The sequence below is a fragment of the Raphanus sativus genome, chromosome 2 (assembly GCF_000801105.2).
Source record: "Raphanus sativus cultivar WK10039 chromosome 2, ASM80110v3, whole genome shotgun sequence".
Taxonomy (NCBI): domain Eukaryota; kingdom Viridiplantae; phylum Streptophyta; class Magnoliopsida; order Brassicales; family Brassicaceae; genus Raphanus; species Raphanus sativus.
In genome coordinates, this window is record NC_079512.1 from 5,275,791 (window position 1) to 5,293,615 (window position 17,825).

Here is a 17,825-nt window from a genome sequence, read left to right on the forward strand (position 1 = left end):
ATTTCTTCATTCGCTTTGATGCCAGGACCGGCTCTGGTTTTATCAGAAGACTTTAACATTTCAAGTATATGATAAATTTATTTAGGCCTAGTGACAACACGTTACGAAAACAAAATTATGAAACATTGAAAATTGAAAATTTTATGAGAGGGAGAATATTCTGTAACAAGAACCGGTTTAACCTTGTTTTTTTTCGAAGAAAATTATGTAAATAGAAGTTCTCAAATTTTTTATTCTTTAAGTTCGTAAAAAGAAATTTAGCTGAAATCTTGAATAAATTGTTCATAGTTTCCTAAATCTCAGGGCCCACCCTGTGTTCGGGATGCAAAGCTAGAATAAGCCAAAGAGCAATGAGGAAGACACCTTCGTTGACTTTTCTTTTGTCAATGAAGATACACCTCATTAACTTGTATTCTGTTTTCAAGTGTGTACAAGACCATGATATGGATCGGTGGAGCCCTGTATCTGCATTCATATTTGCATTCTTATTTTTTTCAAAGTATGCATTAAATAGACTAATTACATCATATTAATTTCAAAATGGCATTTTCCGCTGGTTTTGAATTGTTATTGCTTAAATAAATTTAAACGCATTAATTATAAAATTTAACGGCTACTATTTGATTTTGTTCCTTTTCGTGGGTCCTTTCATGCTGATATTATCATAAGAGCTGGGAAGAACGTGCGACATTTTACCAAAAAAGAACACGTAACATTTGAGAAAATTCTATTTTCACTTTTTCTTGTTCAGCTATATTTTCACATCTATCTGACAAACCGATACTACTTTTTCTAATATTAACTTGAGATATAAAACAAAATCTTATACTAAAAATTAGACAAATGAAAATCTAATATATAAAAAAATGATCAATTTTAATTAGTACGTGATTTTTTGAAAAGAAACCCAAAAATAAATTTATACAGAACCGTTTTTAAAGTAAAAAATAGACAGTATCGTACTAATCGGATATTAAAGAAGTGAATATAGGTTCTCACAATCCCAACTGTTGGTATCAAATTGGTTGATAAGAAATTTGCAGGAAAAAGTTTGTCAAAAAAAAAAAAATTGCAGGAAAACCAAAGTACATTTTAAAATATGAATGATAGTCCTCGAAATATGAATTAGAGATATGTGATAGGGATCAAGTCAAAAAAATCCTGAAAATTCAGTTGTAGAATACAAAATGAATGTGATCCTTAGTTTGAGGGAGATAATGCAAGATATCAAACAAATTCTCATATTGAAATTAGATAAAAACTCTATAAAAAGATGTCTAATTCTAATTAGTACAATGTATTTTGAAAAGGAATCAAAAATAAATCTATACCGAACCAACATTAAAATCAAAGTGGAAATATCATACTAATCAGACATTAAAGAGTTGGATATGGACTTTCACAATCTCAACATTTCCTAGTTAGTAGTTCTACTTTCCAACACTCACAATTTGTTTGTTAACTCGATGATTTATATATGTAGAATTTAACATAACCCAAAACTGGCTAAAAGAGCGAGTCTGGTATGTTCAATCGGTCTATTTTAGTTTTAAAAAAACTGGTTTAGAACTTTGGATTGATAAAAGTTAAATTAAAATTTTGACATAAACATGTATAGCTGTGACATGTTGAAAAAATAAAAAATGATAAATACTCGAGTAGGAGTTTGAGTGGTAATCTATATGACTTGAATATTAAACTATTGTGATATGTGATAGGGATCAAAAAAGTATGAATGATATAATTGATGTTTACAAAATAAAATAAAATTACTCAATATAAACTATAAGTTATTGTATTTAGAAATGTCATATTAAACAATTATTTTAAAGTGGAAGTCATGATAAAAAGAAATATGTTTTTTTTTAACAATTACTAGTCTCTTTTTTCTCTCTCGGTGAAACTCTCGAATGGCGACGGTTACGGCGAGGTCCTAGAGTCTAATCTAATGAGGGATTCCTGGGTGATTCTCTTAGATCCGATTTGGATCTGTCCTGTATTCTATGCTGATACGGGGATCGATAGGGTTTCTGGTTGGATTTTTTCCAATTCTTCGCAAAGGATTGTTTTTTCTGGAAAGGGGGAGATCGTCCGACGGCGAAACTGGTGGGACTCCATCGCTATTCAATGGTCGTTTGGGGCTCCTGGGATTGTTGCGAGATTTGTCGGGGCTCCTCCTCGGTTTCTCAGGTGGTCAATTTACTTCTTTATTGGTTATCTTCTTTCCATATCCTGGACAGATTCATTGCTTTTGGTTGTAAATGGTGATTGGGATTTCGATTGGGTTTTGGTGATTGAATTGAATTGTGATTACGGTAATTATGGATGGAGATATCAGAGGCGTAAAGAGTGGGATTTTTTGTTTCGGGTCTTGTTGGAAATAAACTTGTGTAGGATATTAAGATGGCAAGATTGCAGCTTTCAAAATTTGATTGTAGTCTTTGCGGTGATTGGTTCTTTCCATAATTTCCAGGGTAGCGTAATTATGAGATTCATGGGATTAGGCTATATAAGAGTGGTAGCTAAGGGGTATCATTTATCATATTCTCTCAAGTTTCCTCATATTCTGGTTCTTAATTTTCCTTTGCTATTTTTTGCTCTGTTTCCGGTTACAATGACACAGTCTCAATGGATGGTGAAATCGGGTGGAAAAATGGTGGAGGTGGCTAAGCCAAAGTTGAAGATCTCGGTGCCACGGTTTGATAACTCGGAATTGATTGCGCAGTATGCGAACACTGTGATTGGCAGGTGTATGAATCCTCCCAAGCAAGAGATGAAGGACCTCCTCTTCATGCTCCCAAGGATTTGGCAGATGGAAGCGCGGGTCAATGGTGCTGATCTGGGGCTGGGACGTTTTCGCTTTGACTTTGAGCGGGAGGAGGACATCATTGCGGTGCTAAGGATGGAGCCCTTTCACTTTGATCACTGGATGGTCTCTTTGGTGCGTTGGAAGCCGGTTCTTGAGCCAAACTATCCATCAAAGATCACTTTCTGGGTTCGTGTCATCGATGTACCGATGCAGTTTTGGGCAGCTTCTACCTTCAGAAGCGTGGGGGAGGCTCCTGGCCAGGTTCATGGGGAGATAGATTTGATGGAAGGCAGAGTGCGTGTGGAGCTGGATGGGTTTAAACCTTTGGTGTTCTCTATGGAAGTGGACTTTGCGGAAGGAGTGGAGCTTGAAGTTCGTCTGAGATATGAGAAACTGGTTGGTTTTTGCAGAACCTGCAATTGTATGACACATGATCAATCTAAATGCCCTTCTCAAGTGAAGAAGGAGGACGAAAAGGTGGAGGTACCGGCTCAAAATACTGAGCAGGGGCTTAAAGCTATGAGCTACAAATCGGCGGTTGCTCAGGGTAGAGATTCTACTGAGGTGTCCAGAGAGGAGGAGTTTGTACAAGATCGAAGGGCAAGGGGAGGTGACAAAGGCAAAAGTGTTGCTCGTGAGATGCAAGGGAACTACAAGAGGGAAAGTGCTTACCGGGGATCTCAAGGGAGGTTCTATAGAGGTTATGGAGAGGGCTCGTCTCGGGGGGGAAGGCACTATGGACATGGGACTTCTAGAGAGCAGAACCAGCGCTTTGCCATTAACCCGAGGGGATTACAACAGCCATCTAAAGGGGAAGAGAATCTTAGTGACCCTCAAAAGCTAATGATGGATGCTTTTAAAGGGATCACTCAGGTTCCTAGGGAGGATGCGGAGGCTATGATTGATGGTGCTGCTACATGGGTGAGGAAATCACTACAATTTGAGGGATCCGAGAAGGAGCTGATGGCGGCAGATCCGGTGTCGTTGGAGCCGCGTGGCTCGGAACAGGTGAAGCAGAGTGGTTTGGAGGATGGTAGTTTGGAAACAGATTTAGTTATGAGGAATGAGCTTGAACTCATGCTGGAAGAACCACATTCGGCTTTAGATGACGCCAACTTCATGATGGAAGGTGTGCTCCTATCGGATTCAGAGCTGCTGGATGAAGAATGGGAGGAAGGTGAGCTTCCGGAGTTTACAGAGGAACTGGAGGGGTTTCCTTTTGAGGGAAATATGGAGCAAAGTCAAACCGGGATCATCAAAGCCAATGAAATGGAGGCAGAGGATAATGAAGAGAAAAATACTAAGAAGAAAGGTTTGAAGCATGGTGTTTTTGGAGGAGCTTCCAAGAAGAGGTTGAAGAATAATCTCCTCTCTCCTCGTTAGCCAAAGATTGCCAAGGGTCTACTTAAGAATGGAGAGAAAGGCAATGGGGGAGAGAATGGTAAGAAGGCAACTAACAAGCCTTAAACGTTGGAACTTGCTATAATTTTTTTGTCACAATAATGAAGGATTATGTTATAAAATCCGTGAGGTATCAGTTTCTTTTTCTTGTTTTTGGAGTTTGGTTACAACTGACTGATGGTCAGGAGTGGCTTTTGTTTGGCCGGATATGTAAGGTCTTGTTTTGTTTCATGCTTATGAATAAGAAGATCAGAGTTTGGTCTTATATTATTTTTGTCTGGCTTGATTACTTCTTGGTTGGTATTGAGGATACAGTAGGATGTAATGCTCATAATGTGCTTAGTTTCCTAATGAGATCACTGTGTTATAATGACTTGCAATGGTTTTTTCTTGGTTGGTGTTGTTTGTGCTGGATAAGAGATGAGATGAAGTTAAAAGGTGGGTGGTTCTGTGATTGGCTCATTGTTTCTGTGGTTTTTTATACAAGCTTGTACGTCATATGGTGGTTGGTAATACGGTGGATACGGGGGACTATTATTAAATGGATAAGCGCTTGCTTAATGTTGGGGTATCTCTTATGGGTGTCGGCAAGATGGTGGACACATGGGTGCTGGAAATTGTCACATATTAACAAGCTTGGGTTTCGAGGGATGAAATTGGTAGCAGAGATTTATTTTGGGCCTGGCCAAAAATACTGGTCCTCCTTTATTGGTGTCGACTGGAACTTTCGTAATAATCTATTATTAATGTGGCTAAACTTAATGGATAAAATATAGTTTTATTTGGTTTTACTTGGTTTTCTTATGTGTTTGGAGTATTGGGTTTTAATTTAGAAATGAAAATATTAAGTTGGAATTGCCAAGGTATGGGTAGTCGCTGGACTATTAGTTATTTGCGGGAAATATATTATAAACATAAACCAGTGTTTATGTTTTTGTCGGAAACAAAACAAAATTTTGATTTTGTTCAATCCTTTCAGTTCCATTTTGGTTTTACTCATCTTCATAAGGTTGATCCTCACGGTAGGAGTGGTGGTTTAGCATTATTCTATGATTCTAGCTATAAAGTGAACATTATATCATCTAGTAACCGGATCATTGATGTGGAAACAGAACACAAAGGCAAGCAAATTTTTTTATCTTTTGTTTATGGGAAGCCTAATCAGAATATAAGGCAACCGGTTTGGGAAAGATTAACGAGGATTGGGATCTCAAGAACCGATCCATGGTTTATTATTGGAGACCTAAATGAGATTAGAGGTAATCATGAGAAAGAAGGTGGTACTCTACGACACGCAGATACATTTCTGGACTTTAATAATATGATTGACAATTGTGGCTTAATGGAATTTCCTAGTCTTGGGAATACTTTGTCATGGAGTGGGAGGAGGAAAGGACATAATGTGAAGTGCCGGTTGGACCGAGCTCTGGGTAATAATGACTGGCATAATATGTTTCCATATTCCCAAGTAGAATATTTGGGTATGTTTGGATCGGATCATAGACCGATTGTGGCCTCGATTGAGGATAAAGTTATCAAGTTTAGGGGCTCATTTCGGTTTGACAAGAGATGGATAGGAGAAGATGGACTAATGGAATCAATATCTCGGGGATGGCAATCGAGGCGGGTAAATGACAAGGTGGGAATTGTGGATAGAGTACATTGGTGTAGACATGAGATTTCAGTATGGCGAAAGAACAATCCTCCATATGGAAATGACAAAATAAATAATCTCCAAAAAGCACTTGAGGAAATCCAAAACGACTTCACGAAGTCTAATGAAGAGGTATTGGAGGTCTCTCGGAAGTTAAAAGAAGCTTATAAAGACGAAGAGGAATATTGGGAACAAAAAAGTAGAGTCAAATGGCGCACTTGCGGGGATAGAAATACAGAGTTTTATCATGCTTTAACAAAACAAAGGCAAGTCCAAAATAGGATAATTGGTTTACATAAAGAGGATGGAACGTGGGTTAATTCGGACGAGGAGATTGAGAAAGTGGCCGTTAATTACTTTAACGATTTATTTCGAACCTCTTCACCATCATGAACTTTCTGGAAGAGGTGCCGACTACGGTTACGGAGGATCAGAATAATAGATTATTAGCTAAGGCAACTGAAGAAGAAGTAAGAGCAGCACTTTTTATGATGCATCCGGAGAAGGCTCCGGGACCAGATGGAATGACAGCTTTGTTTTACCAACAATCCTGGTCAGTAATTAAAGGAGATGTGGTTCGTATGGTTAATGAGTTTTTGAGAACCAGGGTATTTGATGGGAGGTTGAATTTGACAAATATCTGTCTAATTCCAAAAACGGCAAGACCGAACAGAATGACAGAACTTAGACCCATCAGTTTGTGTAACGTTGGATATAAGATCATATCTAAGGTGTTATGCCAGCGACTCAAAGTAATACTACCCAATTTGATTTCGGAAACACAATCGGCTTTTGTCTCTGGGAGGTTGATATCGGATAATATTCTCATAGCGCAGGAAATGTTTCATGGGTTGCGAACTAATAAGTCGTGTCAGGGGAAGTATCTAGGAATTAAGACGGATATGAGTAAGGCATATGATCGAGTTGAATGGAGTTTCCTCCAACGAATTCTATTAAAAATGGGGTTCGCGGCAGACTGGGTTGCGTTGATGATGCAATGTATTTCCTCGGTCAGTTACAAGGTCTTACTAAATGGACAGCCTAAGGGACATATAATCCCAGAACGGAGGTTACGACAAGGAGATCCTTTATCACCATATTTATTTATTTTATGCACTGAAGCGCTTATTGCGAATATTAAAAAGGAAGAGAGGGAAAAGCGGTTAACAGGTTCAAAGGTTGCTCGGGCTAGCCAGGCAATTTCACATTTACTTTTTGCGGATGATAGTCTATTTTTTTTCAAGGCGACAACGCATGAGTGTGGAGTAATCCTTAAGTTACTTAAAGAATATGAGAGGGCATCAGGACAGAAAATTAATTTTATGAAATCATCGATCCAGTTTGGTCACAAGGTTACAGAAGAAACCAGAGTTGTTATTCATGATTTATTAGGAATCTCCACTTTAGGAGGTATGGGGAATTATCTGGGTATCCCCGAGAGTCTTGGCGGGTCAAAAATTCAGATCTTTGGTTTCCTAAATGAAAATGTTAATAAGAAGGTTAATAGTTGGACAATTCGGTTCCTTACACGAGGTGGTAAGGAGGTTTTAATTAAATCAGTGTCCTCGGCTATGCAAACACACGTTATGTCCTGCTTCAGACTTCAAAGGGGGTTAAAAAAAATTAACGAGCACCACAGCACATTTCTGGTGGGGGGGGGGGGCAGCGGTAATTAAAAAGGTATTCACTGGTTTTCATGGGATAAAATGTGCACACACAAAGAAGAGGGAGGTTTGAGCTTTAGAGATTTCCAAGATTTCAATACGGCTTTATTGGCAAAACAACTATGGCGACTAATAGATAAGCCAGATTGTTTATTCTCAAAGGTGTTTAAAGGAAGGTATTTCCGAAACTCTCATCCACTGGATGATCACAGATCCTATTCTTCATCCTATGGGTGGAGAAGTATCTGTTCAGCTAGATCTCTGGTTAAAAAAGGGCTAATCAAAAGAGTTGGAACAGGGCAATCGATTTCTGTTTGGAATGATCCCTGGATCCCAGCTCCTCGCCCGAGATCAGCACAACAAAAAAACCCGGTTCAATATTTAAATCCATCTTTAACGGTGGAGGATCTCATCAATCCACTCGACAAGTCTTGGAATGTAAACCTGCTCAACGCATACATACATCCGGACGATGTTAAGACCATCAGAGGTATGGCACTTAGCCGCAATCAATGGCCTGATACATATGGCTGGGCGTTTACAGATTCTGGGAAATATACGGTAAAATCAGGATTTTGAACGGAAACCATATACCCGGACAGGGAGGCAAGGATAACACCTTTCGGACCAAATATAAAACCTTTATTGGCCTTCTCTTGGAAACTAAATTGCTCACCAAAGTTGCGGCATTTTATTTGGCAAGTATTATCTGGAACATTACCAGTGTTTAAAAATTTAAGGACACGTGGCATTGATTGTGACCTTAGATGCAGCATCTGTGGAGCTGAGGAGGAAACAGTGCATCATGTTTTTTTTGAGTGTCCACCAGCTCTACAAACATGGGCCTTATCAAGGATTCCGTCAGCTCCGGGAGTTTTTCCCTCAACATCAGTTTTCACAAGTTTGGATTACTTATTGTGGAGGTTACCGAAAGAAGTGGATTCAAGCTATTTTCCTTGGATCATGTGGTATATTTGGAAGAATAGGAATAATAAGATCTACACAAATAGGAATGGGAATCCCCAGGAGATACTGCGGATAGCAGATCAAGAGGAAACTCTTTGGACAGAGGCTCATTTAACAATACCGAATCCTCATGGAAATGTTCAGGCACCCACCGATTGGCAAACTTTGGGATCAAACAGGGTATGTTATGTCGATGGATCTTGGAAGGAACAAGATGTTTTTACTGGACAGAGATGGTATTGCCGAAAAATAGATTCAGAGGACAAGATGATGGGGGCAATGAATCTCCGACGTAGCCTATCTCCTTTACACGCAGAATGTGAAGCGCTGATTTGGGCAATGGAGTGCATGAAGACCCTGCAGTTCTCAGAGGTGGTGTTTGCAACGGATTGTTCTCAGTTGGTGAAGATGGTGTTGTCACCCGAAGAATGACCAGCGTTTACTACGCATATGGAGGAATTTCGCCGAAGTAAGACTTTTTTCCCTAATTTCAAGATCCGACATATTCCAAGGGCGCAAAACACATTGGCGGACAAGCTTGCTCATGGAGCAAGGAGTTCACCATCATCTATGTTATATTTCGACTCGATTCCTCCGGTTTGGCTTTCCGAATCGGTGGAATCACGATAGAGTAGTTTATTGTTGTCAAAAAAAAAAAAACAATTATTTAATCGGGTAAATTTTAAAAATATATATTATCACTTATACAAATAAATACTTATTACAAATTTAGATCGCATTCTTAGCTATTTTTAGCTAATTTTTTCAAAAGCTACTTTTTGAAAATCTTGCTAACCAAGTTTAAATTCATATATTCAGTATCTTCATAATCTGTAGTATAACAATAGTATTTAGAAAGTTAACCAATAAGCAATTAAAATAAACATTATAATCATAAATCAATTAAGTTGACACATGTACAATCGGCCAAAGCAGTTATTCTATACACCTTCTCTATTTAAAAAATTATGGATACAACTATACAAATTTAGTATTCTATGGAATAAATTTCCTACAATACTTTTGTTTTCTTACAAATTTTATAATTAATATATCAATTTTTAATACCATACTAACTCATATTTATCTATTTTTCTTATTTTTAATTCAGAAATTTTATTTTAGATATTTTATACATAAATCTAATTATACAAATTTTAGATTAGCTTATATGATGTCTAATAATTACCGGTCATATAAAATGCAAAAATGCTTGATATAACTAAACACATTGTTATTTCTCAAAATATTATATTAGTACAGACATCGCAAATCATGTATAACATTTAGTACAAATAAAAACTAAAAAAATGAAAAATGACATCCGCTCGGTCGAGGGGGTCAAAATCTAGTTTTCTTTAAAATCTGAACCGTTTAACTCCAAAAAAAGATTTTTACATGCATACATTATGTTAAAATTTTCGAGTAATCCACAAATATATGAAATATAATAAAATATATATTAATTATTTTAGAATAAAATAAATTTATATATTTATAATTAAAATAATATAAATACTTGTAATACTTTATATATTTATGAAATATTAAATTATAAATTTTTAAAAAAATTGGCCAAATGCACCCTTAAATAAGTTCAATCCGCATCCTCAACTCAAATTTTGTAAATTGGTCGATTCACATCTGTTCCACAACTGATCAATAGGGCAGGACCTGCAGATTTAGATTAAAATTCTGAACCCTTTTCAGAAGTCGTATATGCAGAACTAATTACAAAGATTATGAGTAAAAATACATTTTGAAATATGAATGATAGCTTTCGAGATATGACTTAGAGATATGTTATAGGGATCAAGTCAAAAAGATCCTGAAAATTCAGTTGTGGACACAAGATGAATGTGATCCTTAATTTGAGGGGGATAATATGAAATATCAAACAAATTTTCACATTGAAAATTAGACAAAAAGTCTATAAAGATTGAAACAATGTCATTTAATGTGTCCACAAAATGTTTGACACGTGATAGTCTTATAGCGATTTAAGAACGAACTAGATCTTGATCCGCGCTTTGAAAGCGCGGGATATTTTACGATGAAAAATTTCACTAATAACTTAACAAATATTTTGGTAATTTTTAAAAGTGTGTATTTAAAATATTTTTGCATTTAAATCAGTGTTTTTAAATTCAACCAGATTGTGATTATACCGGTTAATTCGGAGATCTGACAATTCAATTTAGGTTTTCAAAATATTCATATTAAAAAATTACTAAAACCCGAGACTAACCGATTGAACTGTTGGATGACCGATATGTAATCTAATTTGATTTCAATTGGAATAATTTCATAATTTGTAATCTTATACTCCAAATTTTAAAGTTCATTATTTTACATTTTATGAAATTATGACGTTTCTACAAAATTTTAAAAAGAAAATGATAGATATAACATAACTAAGATTAATTATTGTATTGTTTGGAAACATTGATAGTAGTATAAAAAATATATTGTTTGGAAACATTGATAGTAGTATAAAGAAATAAATATATTGTTTGGAAACATAGATAGTAGTATAAGAAAGAAATATTAATGATTTAATGTAAGTTTAACTATAAAGTATAAAGGTGTATTTAATTTAAAAACTTACAAAATAAATGTTAGGTCCAATAGAATGTTTCTGTTTTAATAAGATAGATAAGCTGATATGTCACATACAGAAAGTTTCTCAAGCAACCTCTACATAAATGTTTTCACAGTATATAGTACTATTTTACGATTTTTTTTCAATATAAAGCTTCCCTACACGGTTCTACGAGTTATACAAAATTTTGCTTAAAAAGATAATTTACAAAAAAAGAATTCACTATTGTCTAGCCTTGTTTTATTTTTACTTAATTTATTTTAACAAAATATTATCTTTCATGTGTTATGTCTTATGTTAATTACGGTATCTTTATATATTTATTAACCACCTTTATATATTTTCTACATACACATACATGTAAGGGTGGGCACGAATTGGATATTCGAGATTTTAAAGGTATTCATGATCCAATCTTTTTGTCCGAATAATCAATTATCCTATTCAATTCGATTCGTAGCCATCAAGATATACAGTGTCCCGGATATCCGTAAAATTAGATTTTAACTGGATTCGATCCGTAAAAATAAATAAATAAATTAAAATAAATAAAAATCTTAAAAATACAAAATAATAAAATTTTATTACAAAAATTAAAAAACTTATTTACTCTTTTGAATACTAATACCTAATTTAATAAATTTAGTAAATATTTTTTGTAAAAAAATATATAGAATATATTATTTATATAACTTAAAAATATAGTTCATTAGATATATGTATATATATAAGCATATAACGGATTAGATCAAATATCTTTTTTTAATATTAGTACTTGTGATTTGTTTCGTTTTTTACGGATATTGCATATTAATATTTGTTTTTCTTCGTAAAGTTACAGATATCCAAATTTTTTGTTCAAATAAAAAAGGAAAACGAATCAAATAAAAATTTACGGATATTTTTTTCCCAACCCTACATACACGTGCACATTGACGTGAGCACTTATATAACTAAATATTCACTACAAATGATGATTCCAATTCTCTTGGAAGCTGAAATATTATTTTTGAGTGTTTCTATTCACCATCGACAAAATTTTAATGAAATGATTTGTCTTAGTACTTTTGTTTTATTTTTCTTCAATTAATATCTAAATTTGATTTGATTTTCTATGCATTTAGAAATTATAATATGAAACCATTGGTTTGACATCAGGACTATCTAAAATTCATATTACATGAAACCAAATAAATAATAATAGTTTTTGGTTATCATTAAAAATCTTAAAATCACAATCATTTAAACCAAATAAACAACATAAATATTGATTTAGAATGGTGTTATATTTTAATAGATTAAAAACCAAAAAACTAACCTTAAACCGAAACGATATCTAAATTAAACATACATAATATCTTCTTCTTTTAATAAATAATAAAATTAATAATTTCATTTTGCTGCGCAAGTTGCGGATTATTACCTAGTTCACTATTAACACAACAATCAATTTTTATTTCTCCCCATTATCGAAGTCACTAAAATCCTTTTATTATTTACAAATATTTTGGTCGACAAATTCATTATTAACACAACAACCAATTTTTATTTCTCCCCATTATCGAAGTCACTAAAATCCTTTTGTTATTTACAAATAATTTGGTCTACAAAAAGATAAAAAATTCACAAATAAAATTGTTGTACCAGTAGGAATGAAATGTATAGAAATATATAAATTGTTAACTCAAGTACACAATTATCAATCACTTTCCTCACTTCTCCTCTCCTTTCTGCTTATACATAATACCCTTTCCTAGTCTCTACCCGTACTTGACATATCAACCTTCACTATTATCAGTTGGAACAGCCAGTAAGGTTGTGATTGATCATTTGATTGATTTCCTTCTTCCTCTCTTCCTCCTTCATCAGTTCATCCAAAGCCACGGGATTGCAGGTTCTGTGAGAATCATACCCAACACTACAAGAAAAATAGTTTTTGTTAGCGGCCAAAAAACGCTATCTATCAATACGATAACGGTTTATGAAACACTCTATCATCGTCCATTATAGTAGATCATACATTTTAGATAACGGTCTTTTTATACTGCTATCTTTTGATTATATATTATAGCATTTTTATATATGCAATTATTTTTTTTAATAGCGTCTATTTTTCATTATTATTTACATTGATAAAAATTATTCAAACAATTTCTTTGATTGTTTGGAACACAAAATTTGCTTCAGAATTCTTTTGTGTGTATGAGGTAGAATGAACAATGCCATAATTAGGCTCTAGGGATAAGATGCTAACAATTACTTCACATGGGTGTAGTACAGTTAAAAGCTTACCCCGAAGGTTTCTCTGGTCTCTCGCCAGATGGCACTGGAGGATTCAGAGCTGTTTAACATGTAAAACTCGACTCTTGGAACGCAGATACTCTCGTGGGGATTTGATAATATGATCTAGATGTTTTAAATGATGTAAAATTTTAAAAATAGATGTTACTTACTCTTGGTTTGGAGCTAGAGTGGAGCTACAGCCAAACTGTGGATACTTCAAGATTCTCCAATCAAATACATAAGTCAAGCTGATAACCTGCAAATTTATAACGTTAGGTAAAAATTGGTTAGTTTTTATTAAAAAAAAACAATCTTCGAGCATAAAGCTACTGGAAAGTAAGAATATTGAGTTTCTGTGAGGCATTTTATCAAAAACGTAGCATGCATGTTGAAAATGACATGCAACATGGAATAGACACGAATCAAGTAAGTAAAAACTAAGGTAGTTTCGATATACCCACAACTGAAGCTGATTCAATTGTGAATTACCGATAGGCTACAATTTTCAGACAGAGATCACAGCTTTAGAGATCCCACCCTGTCAAATCCAATGACAAACTAGATGAAACGAAGTTTACATGAAATCAAATAGCGGTTGAATTTTGAATTCAGAATTGGATGCCTTACAACGCCAATGATGGATCTAGCGTTCAAGAAAATGTCTTTGGGCCGTTGGGCGTTGGTTGTGTGGATATGAGTCAGTTGGTTAAATTTTTTTTTCATAAGTTTGGTTTAAAAGATAATAAACGATAATGATTGTCCGGGTTGTGGATATGAGTGTTTTTTTTTTTTCGTAAAACGATATGAGTGAGTTGTTTTAATTTTGTTTTGATAATTTCATCACTTTTTTTTTTTTTTTTTTTTTGATATCTCTGGTGTCTGGGCAGCCACTTTCCCAAATATCCCCGAAGGGGTCCAGCGCCCCAGCAGTAAGGATGTTAAATCGCTGTGGCCGGGTTTCGAAGCTGGGTGGCGGGCACCTCAGCCGAGGTTCCATTACCACCAGGCTACGAAGCCCGGTTTAATTTCATCACTTGATAAACCAGCACCTCCGGTTCTTTAGGCTTGGGGGTCACGCATAAGACACTTATAAAACCAAAGCCCTCGTATCCAAAATAAAAGGCATATCATTCGATCAGATATTCAGATTCGAGAATGGGTCGCCGCGGATACGGTGGTGGTAAATCCCAGATTACTTTTGCTTCTTCTTCGTTCAATTGTTCAATCTAGGGTTTTAATCGAGTTGATTTTACGCCTGATTTCTAATTAGTTTCGCTCTATTTTGATTGAGTTGATAAGGCACATATATATATTTCAGACTTAACCCTAATTATTCGTCATATGTAAATCCGAATAACATTCTTTATGCAGGAGGACGCAGATCATACTCAACTCGGCCTAAAGTTCGATCTACATCATTTTTTCATAAGAAAGCTAAGCCTGGTAAACAAAAAAAATATTTTTGACTTGAATATAAATCCCTTTTTGTTTTAATCAATTTTACAGTCTATATTATTGTTTATCTGTAATGTTAATTTATGTCCAGCCAAAGATGAGAAAGATGAAAAAGCGCCTCCTCCTGCTAAAGTTTCCCCTAAAGTTGAGACGGTTCATTGTGAATCTAGTCGCGGAAGTTTTTTTTCATCCATAGCTGATGGTATAATAAACTTAATTAAAAGAAATAATTTTTTTTTTATCTTTGCATTTCTATTTATTTTAACATCTTTGAGGAAACTAGGGTTTAATTGGGGAGCTGGAAATGCGATGGGACACAGATTCGTTGAATCCATTTTTGGTCCTAGAACCATTAAAACAGAAGTTGTTTTACCAGAGAGAGTTGAAGTAGCTGCTGTCTCTGCCATTGATGATAACGATAAATACAAGGACTACAATGAATCATGTAGCATAAGCTATAATGCATTTCAAGAAGTAAGACCTACATTTTTGATGATGATTGTTCTTAAATTCAAAAATCATTTGCAAAATTCTGTGATTTTTTTTCTTCGTGAATATTGTTTATTTATGATTCGCAGTGCTTGAACGTGGAAGGGAATAAACTAAGCAAATGTCACGTATTCATGGATTCGCTCTTCGAGTGCAGGAAGAACTCTAGTTCCTTCAACTTCTAAGTTGGGATTTTATAATTCTCTTTTTCTTTCTTAGTTAGTGTTTTCCAATAAATTAAGATTTAAAAACTTCGTTGATTAAATCGTTTATCATGTGGTTGTGTTTCTTGGTTAATTTGACCAACCAAGTGTATGAATTATCGTATGTCTTGGATAAAATAAAGTCTTTTAGTTTTGTGTTTTGCTAGAATTGAGGATTGATTTTGGTTTCATTATTTAACCTGAAAACAATTTATTCAGAAATGGACAAGAAGTTATTGAATCGATATTTGATTGGATGGGAGATTATTTTAGCTGCCGACAATTGATTTTAGATTTGTTGCACTAGTCGTATCTTGCTTGATGAACAAGCGACAAATCAGAAGAGAAATGGGGCTACCTTCAGCTGGGCTTTAGAAAAAAAAAATTACTTTCAGAGGAAGCTAAAAGCTTTTAGTTGGGATTCAACTCTATAAATGAGTAATAACTAGGGTTATTCCATTTATGGATCTTACCAATTACAATTAAACCTCTATAAATTAATAATACTGGGACTACACCAAATCTATAATTTTTTTATTAATTTATAGAAATATTAATTTATCGATATACTAATTGAATTAAAAATTCAATTTAGGACTATAAATTTATACTCCCTCCGTTTTCTATTATAAGTCATTTTAGAACTATACACATGGATTAAGAAAATCATTAATTTCTTAGATTTTCTAGACAAAAACATCATTAATTGTTTATCTAATACAATTCAATCAATACAAAAATAGAAAATATTTTATCATTGGTTATACTGTATTAGTGTAAATAAATTTTGCATAGAAAACCGAAAACGACTTATAATTTGGAACAAATGAATTTCTCTAAAACGACTTATATTAAGAAACGAAGGGAGTATTATTTTATAGAAATTTTAGTGTATATTAATTTATAGAGTATTAATTTATAGAGTTTATACTGTACAATGAAACCTCTATAAATTAATAACGTAATTTTTTATTAATTTATAGAGATATTAATTTATCGAGATATTAATTGAACCAAAAATTTAATTTGGGACTATAAAATTATATTATTTTATAGAGATTTTTAGTGTATATTAATTTATAGATTATTAATTTAAAGAGATTATACTGTATTGCAATTTAGATTTGAACTTTTTATTTATAAAACTGTCCTTCAAATTTTTGAATTTCTTTATTTCATACTTCAAAAATATTTTTAAATAATACAATAAAAATGATATTCTACAAGAGATTATTTAATATCATAAATTAATAGAAAATACCAAATTAAATATAAGAATATAAAATAAGTAACATAAAATAAGTGATTTAATAATCAAGTAAATAACTTTTAGAACCACTTTGATCAGTGAAGTATTGTCCAAACAAAGAAAATGTCCGGTTTTAAAATTTTCTTTCTCAATTTAAGAAATTCATGGATAAAGAAGCTAATTATACATTATGAAAAACATGAATTGAGTATTTGTGAGAAAAATATTCTGATACTCATTATAGTGTTTTTAAAACTGGACCGGAAGCTGAACCATATAATTTTTGGAACATGGTTTAATATGGTTTGATTGGATCAAACATAATTCAATATTCTGGTTTAATATATTTTTAGTGCATAAATGTAAAAGTAATGTAGTAAATATGATACATAATCTAAATATAAATGAATTAAAACATAAAACATTATAGATAGAAACTAGTTTTAAGTTTATATGGATACTTTATAGATTTTTTATAGTTTTAATAGCATTTATCAGTTTATAACTCTCAGATCAAATCCAGCTACATGATTGGTTTATGGTTGAAACATTTATTAGTCCCAACCCGTTTATGTAATCCGGGTCGGTCCGGTTTAAAAACAATGCTCATTACTGAACCAAAATATGCTATTATATATATATACTAGGGTTTGGTCCGCCCTACGGGCGGGATCATGACTTTGCATTTTTATTTTTGTAAAATCTGGTGCAACTTGATTCGTAAAATACTATGGTCTTCATTTTGTCCCCAGCTGAGGATGAGAGCTTACATAACAATTTTTCATATATCTGTTTTATTTATTTGGGAGTTCTGTGTGATGTAATGAACCGTGATATCTAAAATTTATTTTTCAAGTGTATTTAGCTTTTGATGCTAGTTGGAGAACAAATGTTTTGTGATATTTATTTGGTGTATTTTTTTGTACATAGTTTTTGTGGAAATGTATTGCTATATTTTCAGTTCGTAGGTGATGAAGGAGATTTTCTTTAAAAAAAAAAGAAGTGATGAAGTTGTTGAAAGCACTTAAGTGAAATGTGGAATATATGAAA

General features: G+C 33.6%; 1 protein-coding gene across 1 annotated transcript; it reads left to right on the forward strand.

Moving 5' to 3' along the window:
• Positions 1-14,426: 14,426 nt before the first annotated feature.
• On the forward strand, positions 14,427-15,753 carry LOC108841120 (uncharacterized). The gene is made up of 5 exons (XM_018613902.2): positions 14,427-14,559; positions 14,751-14,822; positions 14,926-15,036; positions 15,118-15,308; positions 15,413-15,753. The coding sequence occupies exons 1-5, from the start codon at positions 14,535-14,537 to the stop codon at positions 15,506-15,508; spliced, it is 495 nt and encodes a 164-aa protein (XP_018469404.2). The 5' UTR covers positions 14,427-14,534; the 3' UTR covers positions 15,509-15,753.
• Positions 15,754-17,825: the final 2,072 nt, after the last annotated feature.